Source organism: Fundulus heteroclitus, unplaced genomic scaffold (genome assembly GCF_011125445.2).
Source record: "Fundulus heteroclitus isolate FHET01 unplaced genomic scaffold, MU-UCD_Fhet_4.1 scaffold_894, whole genome shotgun sequence".
Taxonomy (NCBI): Eukaryota; Metazoa; Chordata; class Actinopteri; order Cyprinodontiformes; family Fundulidae; genus Fundulus; species Fundulus heteroclitus.
In genome coordinates, this window is record NW_023397355.1 from 1 (window position 1) to 11238 (window position 11238).

Below are 11238 nucleotides of genomic sequence, written 5' to 3' on the forward strand. Positions count from 1 at the left end.
GCCTGCGTTAGACACGCTGCCTGTTGCTATAGCAACATCAAGTCCTGAATCGTTACAGAAACGCCTGAAACAAGGCGAATAAGATGCTAAAACCCTTCAATTAAATTCATCTTCAGTTAATCGTCATGTGAACGTTTTCTGGCTTCACTTCTAAATATCATTTATATCTTGACTATAAACACCAGAGAAACTGTTACAGAAATAATTACAGAGATTAAAAAAGTAATCAGAATTTAATTTCATGGAGAATGAAATGGTTAAAAAAAGACGATAGAGAAAAATCCTCAGTTAGACGTTAACAGATCATTTGTGCCGGTAGTTTGAATTTTAGCCGTTTTAATTTGTTCCTGTTGATCCGACATTTCTAGACGAAGCGGTCCCAGTTCAAACCTGCAGACAGGAAATGATGTCACAGATTTAAAAGCTGATTCAGAGACTTTTCCTGCGGGTTTAGAATGAAAGTAGAGGAGCTAAACCCGACATCAGAGCAGATTAATGGGCTTGTGTCAGACTAACGCTGAGCGGCGGTAAATCCCTGGATTACGTTCCACCGTCACCACGCGGTCTGAGGAACGGTGGAGAAGTGTCTGAATGCTGGTTTGGTTCCTGCAGGAGGGGTTTCCATACGAGCTCACCGAGGGGGACCTGATCTGCGTCTTCTCTCAGTAAGTCCTCCACACTCCTTCAGCCAGAGGCGCTGTTGAGCACGGCGCTAAATGTTCCCCCCCCCCCTTCAGGTACGGAGAGATCGTCAACATCAACCTGGTGCGAGACAAGAAGACCGGCAAGTCCAAAGGCTTCTGCTTCCTCTGCTACGAGGACCAGAGGAGCACCATCCTGGCTGTGGACAACTTCAACGGCATCAAGGTGAGCGCCCGGTTAAAGAGCTGCAGACAGGAACCGTCCAATCAGAGCAGAGCGGCTGCAGCAGCTGACCTCTGACCTGTGGTTGCAGATCAAAGGCCGGACCATCCGCGTGGATCACGTTAAGAACTACCGTCCTCCCAAAGACCACGAGGACATCGACGACGTGACCAAACGTCTCAGAGAGGACGGCTGTGCGCCTAAAGATCCTGCTGCTGCCGGCCTCTCTGAGGAAGAGGAGCAGGATGCCGTACCTGTGAAGAAGGCCAAGAAAGGTGAGGTCACTTCCTGCTGTCAGAAAGCCTCCTGCTCCGAGTCCAGACCGATTTTAATCTCTTCTTCTCTTGTTTTCCATCTCAGACAAGAAGGAGAAGAAGAAGAAGAAAGAGAAGAAGAAGAAGAAGAAAAAGAGCAGAGAGTCCTCTTCCTCGCCGGATTCGTCTCCTCGTCATCCTCCTGCAGGCGTCAGAGTCAAGAGGAGAAACAGGACGCTGCCTATGACAAGTACAGCCAGCAGGGGGGCGCCGTCCGGCGGAGCACAGAACGGACAGAGGGCCACGGACAGAGGAAGAGGTGAGGAAGAGGAGAGGTGGAGAGGAAGGGACAGAGAGGAAGACAGGAGGAGAGTCAACGAGAGGCGGAGGGATGAAGACGACAGGGAGAGAGAGGGAGACAGAAGAAGAGAGGACAGACGGAGAGAGACGGAGCGAGACGACGGACGAAGACGAGACGCCGGGAGACGAGAGGCAGAGCGACGATGAAGATGATCCGTCAAACATGAGGACATTTTCTGTGAAACGTCACTTCCTGTCTGTACGCCTGGGTCAGCTCATCGCTGCCCCTGGTGGCCGTAGCTGTCGCTGCACGACATGCTGAGAGAGTAAAAAGGTTCTGACTGGTGACGGCTTTCTGTTTAAATGATGGTTCTGTTGGCAAAGATGGCTGAACTATGAGGTCCAAACAGGACTGGCTTTGTTTCTGCTGCAATCAAGAACGTTCTTTAAAGGAAAATGCATCAATTTGTTGTATAAGTCATTAAAAGTCACATTTGTCCCAATAATACTGATAAGTTTCTTTGTGGGGGGAGTAGAGCCATCGTACCAACAGAACCCGCTCCATTTCCTGCTGCATCATGTGACGGAGGCCTCAGCAGCAGCGGCGCCGTTCTCCAGACGACCTCCTGCATCCGGGCAGAACATCAGCGTCAGAACCGTTTCTGAGGTCCAACACAAGCAACAACAGCCAATCATTAAACATCAGATTCTTTTTATTTGCAAAATCCTAGAAAGAGCAACCTTTCCCCCAAAAATAACATTTTCACACGTTTTTCTGTAGACTTGGGGAAACTGGCCAATCAGAACGAAGCGTGCTTAAACAAACAGGAAACTAAATCAACAGGAAGTCCGTATTTGGACCCAGGAACCGCGCCCAGGCTAACGCTGTTAGCATCTCTCTGGGTTCTCTGCATTTATAAGGGAACCTGTTCTGGTGGCCTAGACGGAGAGCAGACTGCCAGGTTCTGGGTTTGAATCCCACAGACTGCCACACTGGGTCCTTGAGCAAGACTCTTTGCCCCAGAAAGCTCTCCGGCGCCACCCAGTGGCAGCTCGCTGCCGCCTGAGGGACGGGTTCAATGCAGAGAATGTCCGTACGTTGCAATGAAATTAATAATTAGCATTGCTAACATTTAGCATCTGATGTTATCTCCTCTACACTCTAAGCACAGAAACACCCAAAAACGGCAACAGTCCATATTTTCTTCTGCTTTATGAGGAATAATTGTTTGACTTTGGTCCGATAGAATAGTTGAATGCCAGTTTGATCACATGATGCTTATATTCCTTATGGAAACACAAGAAATCAGTTATTTTCTGTATAAAAGTTATTGGTGATTATATTTAAGTGAAATGAAGAAAATGGCCGCTCCTCTGGCGAGTTCTGCGGGTCCTGAGTGGTTCTGAGGTCCGGCTGTGTGCGCTGATCAGAAAATGGAAATAAAAGTGAAAAGTTTGTCCAACAAAGTGCTTTGACCATCAGCCTGAACATAAACTTTTATTATTTATTGTAAAGCTAATAGCTAGCATGCTAATGATGCTATGCTAGCCTCAGCAGGAAGTTTGAAACAAAAGGGGAAAATGTTTCTTCTGTGTTCACAGAAACTGATTTAAACATCATCAGAGTCCTGAGCTTCAGTTTGGGTCAGGGAGCGAGGCTGAGATCACGTCCTGCTACAGCGGTGAGGAGCGTCCGGGTTGATCCGGTCCGTCTCCGTGGTTCTAAACGGGTCAGCGGTAACCTGGGCCCGGTTCTGCCTGTCCTCTGATCAGCACCGCAGGAAGACGTCAGCAGTAGAAAAAGGTTCCTGTGGCCGGACAGATCACGCCTCACCTGGGATGTGAACCAGCAACCTTCTGTCTGGGTTTACCTGAAGGTCCAGAAGTCCGGTCCAGAAGTCCGGTTCTGGTTCGGCTGGTGAATGAGAAACGCTCGACAACAGAATCATTTTTATTTTCATAAACACCAGCTCACAGATCCAATCCAGGCTCTCCAGTCGCAGGACACCTGGTCATGTGACGGCACCGGGCCGGTCCATCATCAGAACAGAACCATCAGAACCGTCGTCCCCATGCGTTCTTCCTGTTCCTGGTGCCACATGCTGGGATCTCCTGGAACTTTTTCTTTGGACCTGGGCTGGAGCAGGAAGGGAAACGGTACCACCAGAACCCTTCGGTTCTGATTTAATGGTGGTCCCGGTGTCGCCCCCTGCTCTGAGGGGCCTCCCCTTGGAGAACCAGGAGGTTCTGAAGGAGAAGAACCGTGACGAGAGTTCGGATCACCAGAGTTCTGCCGGCTGTAAAGAACCAAACCCGGGAGAACCGGATCCTCCAGCTGGACCGGTTCCCCAACAGAACCGAGGCGTGGACTGCTGGCTTTAACCCAGCTCTGTCTCAGACTGCAGGGCTGGAAAAGGTTCTGATCTGTGGATCAGAACCAGAACCAGAGTCTCCAACAGGACAGCTGGAGAACTTTTCTAAACATTTTTATTTTTTTCTCAGAACCGTTACAGACGGGTCAGCGGACCTTCCTCTTCCAGTTTTAGTGTCTGCTGAGGTTCTGCAGGGTTCTGACAGCAGAGTCCTGAGCTCCAGGCGGAGCATGGCGGCCCGGTCCGGCCCGGTCCGGTCCGGCCCGGTCGGGTCCGGCCCGGTCCGGTCCTCAGCACATGGAGATGGTGACGTTGATGCCCAGGTTGCCGTTGTCGGCGAACAGGTGAGCGATGGACGTGTCGAACACCAGGCAGTCGCTGTTCATGATGGCGGCGGCCACGCCGTCGTGGATGGAGCGGGGCGTGGCCTCCCAGGTGAGGCGGCGCCGGTTCCCGTTCAGCTCCAGGCGGTAGGCGAAGTTCTCCGCCTGCTTCCTGGTGCCGATGAGCAGCACCACGGCGAAGAACTGCTGGTGGCCCTCGTACTTCTCCTGCTTCTCCAGAACCAGCATGAAGTGGTGGCTGAAGCACGACTGCATCATGACCCAGTCCACGGCGCCGGGCAGGTTGATGTCCGTCGCCAGGAACACGATGTCCTCCCCCTGCAGACCGGGAGCGGGGAAAGTTAGCCAGCGCACCTGCCTAACCCACGGGTTCTGGTTCTGACCCGCGTGCCGGTTCTGACCCGCGTGGCGGTTCTGACCTGCAGCGTGGTGATGGACTTGTGCGCGTGCATCAGGTGAGGCATGACGGCCTCCAGCGGGCCGGCCCACTTGCAGGTGGCGCCGGGACAGGGACAGGTGTAGGGCCGGAACTCGCACACCTCCTCGTGTTCGGGCTTCTCGCTGTGGTGCAGCGACAGCAGGCAGCCGGCGGACGAGTACTGCAGGAGGAAGCAGACGGAACCGGGTTACAGAACCAGCAGAACCTCACAGAATCAGGGTCAGCAGCCGCCTCCAGCAGGTAGGAGAACCGCTGGAGAACCTTCTGGATATAACCACGGCGATAACACGTTACTTTAAGTAACACCTGGACCTCATCGCCTGCCCGCAGGAAAAAAGGCATGCGCCCTGTTCTCAGGTAATGACCGTGAGACGCTGAGGGGCTACGATCCGTTCAGAGATCAGTCTAAGCCCCGCCCCCTCTAAGCCCCGCCCCTCTAAGCCCCGCCTCCTCTAAGCCCCGCCTCCTGTCACGCTACGGCGGAGCAGTAGAAGAGCCGGTCACTTAGCTCTCCCCGCCCCTGTGGGAACCATAACCATCTCACGCTGAACTTCAGAGTTCTGGATGTTGCGTTCAAAGAACACAGCACCACTAGTGGCGAGGTGGGGGAATTACACCGTAATACTGCTGCTGTAAATGCAGATTGCAATTAGAACGCTATTACATGTAAACATGTCAACAGTCTCATTTTCATGCACACACGGCCTGAGATAGTATGAGCCTCTGTTGAGTTCAAAGGCATCATAAACCCTGCAGAGATGCTCTGCAGGGTTTATGATGAAAGCTGAAGATTTAAAGTTTATTTAAAGCTCTACAATGAAGAAAGAAGCAGCCGTGGTTGAATTTATGCTTCCTGATTGGTTTTTATGGGACTCATTTTCCTCCATATTTGTCGTCTTATATGATTCACAGTTTCAGTAACGTCCAGTATTTCCACTGGGGGGGGGGGGGGGGGGGGGTTAATCAGGCGGATTCTATGATTTCAGTCTCAACTCAATACTTCCTCCTGGTTCTGTTGGCAGGTTCTGGAAGATGATCCGAGTCCCCCCTGATGTAGCTGTGCATAAATTACCAGGTGATAAATAATGAAAGGCAACCAGCAGGTGGCAGCGGTGCTCCAGGAGCTGTTCAGAGCAGCCGGGTCTGAGCGGTCCAGTCAGAACCAGACAGAACCTCAGGAGTTCTAATGTGGAGAACTGCTGTGCTACAGTTTTATCAGATGGGTTATGGTTCTGTCCTGGTTCTGGTATCATTACCGTCCAGCTCTTCTCATTCAGTCATCACTAAAAGGCGTTCTGACAGCTGCATGCCGGGTCAGAACCGAGCCGTACATTTTCCTCAGCAGGCTGGCTGAAACGTCTAGAGTAAACTTGGTCCAGGTTCTGGTGCTGAGACGGTCCAACCCAGAGAAGCGGACTTGGAATCCTGGTCTCCAGGAGGGGTTCTGGTGCTCCTCAGATTGGATCTAACTGGACTAAAGTTCTCCAGAGAGATCCCTGCTGGGATCCTCCGTGTTCGGACCCTGGTCGGGTCAGAGTAGTCGGCTCTGATGCTACAGGAGGGGCTGCTGGTTCTGAAGGTCTGATGGACTTTAAACCCAAATAAGTCCAAACCTAGGGGAGGACAGCGGAGACAGTGTCTCTGCAGGGACAATGAGCAGAATAATGTTCTGAAACCCAGCAGAACCTTCTTGATCCCATCACATGCTCATGAGCTACAGGTCCAAACCAAGATGCATAGATCACCAGAATGGTTCCTGCTGCTGGTTCTCCTGGTTTAGGACCAGAACACCAGGTCCTGTTTACCTGCTCTGCTGCTCCTCAGGAGGGTCACATGGAAAAATCTCCTAAATCCACTCTGGTCTCATTTCTTTCTCCTGAGATCTTCCTCTTCTTCTCATAAGCATGAACACGGTTCACTTCTAGCGTCTCTCAGCCATGTTCAAAGTCTACGGTGAGAGCAGCGGAGCTACGGCTAACACCGAAGCTAACCGCTAAGCTAACCGCTAAGCTAACCGCTAAGCTAACCAGATACACTAACAAAGCACAGCAAATGGAAACTAAGCAGGAACAAGCACGCAGACTGGCGTTAGGTGAGCGCGTCAGAATGACGGCATGTGGGACAACCATAGATGAGGAGATTCCCCCAGAACCTGAGGGACAGAGGGGGTGAGACCAGAACCAGAACTCTGACCAATCGCTGCCGTTCGGCCTGTAAAAAGTTTTTACAGGCCTGCAGGTCCCAACAGAAACGATTTTAACCTCCTTTTTCTGAATACATAACTTATTGACTAGTTTCAGGATGGAAGGATTTCACCCAGGATTACAGAAAGTGTTTCTGAACAGGATGACCAGCTTTAAAGCTGCAGCTGGCAGAAATGTCTCCTTACATATTTGATAAAACTGTCCCTGATGTCCTGGCAGTAAAATGAGACATAAAATCCAGCCTCTCTGGCGCCTCCTAGTGGTTCTGCTGCCATCTGCAGGAATAGCCCGCTCCCGGTCAGAACCAACCAATCAGGAGGACTGTCTGGTTCTGATTGGTTGTAATCACCCCTCCTCTAGGTCTGAACATGTGGCCTCAGCAGCGCCCCCTGTGGCCTGCAGATGGCTTCACATGTGCACAAACCTGCCAAATACAGCTGGTTCTGATTCTGAACAGGCAGCAGCTTAGCAGCAAAACGTCAGCATCAGTACCGGATCTTCTAAACTAAAGTATTTTATCTGCTGGGTTCCTGGACTGGGAACGTTGTCAAACCCAGTGAAGGTCCAGACTCCTACCCCCCTGCTCCTCTCCAAGCACCACATTTATGTGTAACATTCTACATTATATATTCCAGACTTTTCCAACTACAAGTCGCTCCGGAATATAAATTGCATCAGTCAGAAAAGGCGTCATAAAGAGGAAAAAAAATATACAAGTCGCACCGGACTGCTAATTTATTTAGATATTTATATAACACAGGTCATGACTACAAACTGACATTTATACTGATAAACTAGCTTAAATGAACCAGCTGCACCAGAACCGCATGAATAACCTGGAACAGGCCTGTGAGGATGGATGGGGTAAATTAGCACGACAAGCTAGCAGGTTTTATCCAGCGCATTTACACGTTACAGCCCGTTAGGCTGCAAGTTGTCAAAATTACGCTGGAATCAGACCGTGAGCGTAACTGTGCTACGTGCTAAGTAGGGCTCCGCCCCCTTTAAAGACTTCAAAAAGCGCATTCTTTTTTAAAAACTTGTAGTTTTGGTTAAAATGTTTATTGAATATTTGGTTGAGTTTGAGTTCAGTCTTTGTGTATATCTGTATCTAAAAATTTGTCATTAAGTAACAGCATAAAATGGCCAGGGTTTTAAATTTAGATTTGATAATTATCGCTATCGATCAATATGATTTTTATTTTATTTTTCTATATCGTCCAGCCTAGTGCTAAGCTAACAGTACAACACGGATGTTTCAGAGCAACATAAAGCTCGGCCTATCAGTGACGCTGTAACCCGCGCAGACAGAGCTGTAAGCTAGCGCTAGCTGCTATTAGCTAGCGCTAGCTGCTGTAAGCTAGCGCTAGCTGCTATTAGGTAGCAGCCCAGTAACGGTTCTGTCTCTGTCTGGTTCCTTAGCGCTGCTCCAGCTACGCTCCCATCGGTACTACCAGGTACCGATTCACGTAAAATCAAACGGTACCATGTTTCAGTACCTAAACGCATCACTGTGACACTGAGGGATCTAAAGAGGGTTTCCATGCCGGACTTGAACGCAGCGTCGCTGCGTGATGACATCAGCAGCCGTGAGACCAGAAAAAGGTTCAAAGACAAGCAGCAACGTTCCTGATTTGGAGAACAGCTGTTTGTGACGCCACTGAAAGCTTCGACCCAAGTCCAGAACTTCTGCCAGGTTCCTGGTCCACAGAGAGTCCACAGAGAATCTGATGTTCAGTGGTACACAGAATTATGGCGGACCCAGAACTGACCCCCAATGTTCACCACAGGTTCTACAGAGCTGGAGGATTCCTGAGCAACACATCTGCCACTTAGAACAGATGTGTACCGGTCCAGATGGGCCGCAGCGACACCAGCACAAAGCTGCAGATGATGTCATCGACAGGTCCACACGCAGCAGCAAGGTCCAATAGAACCAGAACAACAATATGTTGGATCAGAACATCAGTTAAAGCTGCCGTCCTTCAGAACCACGAGGCAGCTGAAACAGAAGAAGCTGATATCAGCAACACTTCCCAGAACCTGCTGTGGGCTCAGCTCTCAGCCTCATCCTCGGGTCAGGACTCAGCTTTCAGCCCGTCCACTTCAACTTTAATGCGTCGGTAACAGAACCAGCAACCACAGAGTGCTCCGTGAGGATCAGTACGTTCCTAACAGGCTGCAGGTCTGCTGGTGGTTCCTAGAGTCTCTAAAAGTAGAATGGGAGGCAGATCCTTTAGCTATCAGGCTCCTCTCCTGTGGAACCAACTCCCAGTTTTGGTCCGTGAGGCAGACACCCCGTCTACTTTTAAGACTAGGCTTAAAACTTTCCTTTGTGACAAAGCTTATAGTCAGAGTGGCTCATGTTACCCTGAGCTACCTCTATAGTTATGCTGCTATAGGCTTAGGCTGCTGGAGGACATCAGGGTCTATTTCTCTCTCTCTGCTGAGTTCTCCTGCTGCTCTCCAATCTGCATTGTTTGTTGTTATTTCAGCTTTTAACTTTTTGTTCTGTCATTTCCTCTTCATAGAAGGTACACCTGGTCTGGTGTTCTGTTAGCTGTGACATCATCAGGGGAGGCAGATCATCCTCTATTACCATCTAACATAGAAAGTACTCCTGGGTCAATGTGAGCTTCTGAGCTTTCTGTGTCTCTGCTCTGTCTTCTCTAAGCCCCAGTGGGTGGAGGCAGATGAGCGTTCACACTGAGCCTGGTTCTGGTTCTGCTGGAGGTTCTCCTCCCTGTTAAAGGGGAGTTTTCCTCTCCACTGTCGCTTCATGCATGCTCAGTATGAGGGATTGCTGCAAAGCCATCAACAATGCAGACGACTGTCCACTGTGGCTCTACGCTCTTTCAGGAGGAGTGAATGCTGCTTGGAGAGACTTGATGCAACCTGCTGGGTTTCCTTAGAGAGGAAACTTTCTCACCAACCTGGAGGACCTGATGGAGTCTGACTTTGGAAAGAGCCTTTAGATGATGTGATGTTAATCAGTGTTATATAAATAAAATCAAATTGAATTGATTGTCAGAACATTCAGCTGCAGCTTCATGTCAGTATGAACCAGGAAATAAGCAGAAGGTCCAGTATTCTGCTGACCCGGCAGTGAACGCCTCCTGGACCTGCCTGTTCACCCAGCAGGGAAACATGATCTGATCTTCATCACCTTCTGGAGAACCTCCTCTTCCTCACACACAGCACCAGAACCTCACAATAAACCCCTCTTGGTTCTGTTTGCGGATCAGAACCATCTGCGTCCAAACTGCAGCTTTGTTTTGGATCAGAGGGAATTCCCGTGACGTCACCCGACACGCGCGCAGGCACGGTGGGGAGTCGCGTGCGGAGTTAGCGCGGCGCTCCCGGTCCCGGTCCCGGTCCCGGTCCCGGGTCCTACCTTGCAGGGGAAGGGCAGCGTGGAGGCCACCTTCTCCATGGCCAGGTTGCGGATGCTGGGGCTGAGCGGGCCGCGGCAGGTCGGGCAGCAGCTCAGCTTCTGGCGGCACTGGTTGCAGACCAGGTGACCCGCCTGGCACTGCAGGATGGGCGGCAGCACGTAGTCGAAGCACACCGGGCACTCGAACAGGGCCGTCAGCTCCGGGGGCTGCCCGGCCAGACCCACTGCCAGGGGCAGCGTGACGGCGGAGGACGGAGCGACAGACCCGGTGACGGAGCCCACACCGGCAGCCGCCGCCGCCGCAGCAGCAGCAGCCGCGGCTGCAGCGGCGGCGGCAGAACCGGCGCCTCCGGAGCCTCCGTGCTTCCCCCCTCCTGCTTTAGCGGCTCCCAGTGCTCCTCCCCCGGCTGAGGACGGGCGGCTCATGGCTTCCTGCTGAGGTCCGGTCCAGGCAGCGGCCCAGCGGGCGGCTCTGTCATCGGCTCTTTACCACCGGACGTCCCTCCGGGCCGCGGAAACACAACATGGCGGCGGCGAGTTTGTATTAGTTTGCGTCCCGATAGTCGCGCTGCTATTGGCTGGTGGGGCTGTGAGCGACAGGCCGCTCGGCCAATCAGACAGAGGGGGCGTGTCGTTACATAATGTTCCAAAGTGAAAGAACAGCAGACGTCTCATATGTTTATTTATTAAAAGTTTATAATTCATCATTAGCTGATTACATACATTAATTATTATTCCCTCTGTTCAATATAAATAAACTTTATTGATCCCTTAGAAAATTAAAACATGAAGAAATCCTCAAATGGTTGCCTCGACTCACAGACTCTGGCGCCACCTGCTGGACGTTTAGCCGTCATTACACCCTCCGTCCTCCGCTGCTCACCAGGAGCTGAACTTCTCTCCATGCTCAGTTATTCTGAAAGAAGCTGTTTTAGAAAAAGGCCTTCTACAACCTCTGCTGCCTCTGAGCTCATCAATAACTTTATTTATTTATTTTATTAGACGGCAACGACTGCTGTGATTGGGGCGTTTAGTGACAGACAGAAACTAACTGACTCCAGTTTGAT

General features: G+C 51.0%; 2 protein-coding genes across 2 annotated transcripts; one reads left to right on the forward strand and one right to left on the reverse strand.

Annotated features, from left to right (window-relative positions):
* Positions 1–612: 612 nt before the first annotated feature.
* Positions 613–1926, forward strand: LOC118562370 (RNA-binding motif protein, X-linked 2-like; the record flags this gene model as incomplete). The annotated part of the gene is made up of 4 exons (XM_036134684.1): positions 613–665; positions 738–867; positions 956–1139; positions 1225–1926. Coding segments are annotated over 4 exons (768 nt in total), but the record flags the coding sequence as incomplete, so codon positions are not given.
* A 187-nt stretch (positions 1927–2113) lies between these two features.
* siah2l (seven in absentia homolog 2 (Drosophila)-like) lies at positions 2114–10699 on the reverse strand. The gene is given in 4 exon segments (XM_012857106.3): positions 2114–4452; positions 4554–4733; positions 10172–10617; positions 10620–10699. Coding segments are annotated over 4 exon segments (1029 nt in total). The 5' UTR covers positions 10651–10699; the 3' UTR covers positions 2114–4080.
* Positions 10700–11238: the final 539 nt, after the last annotated feature.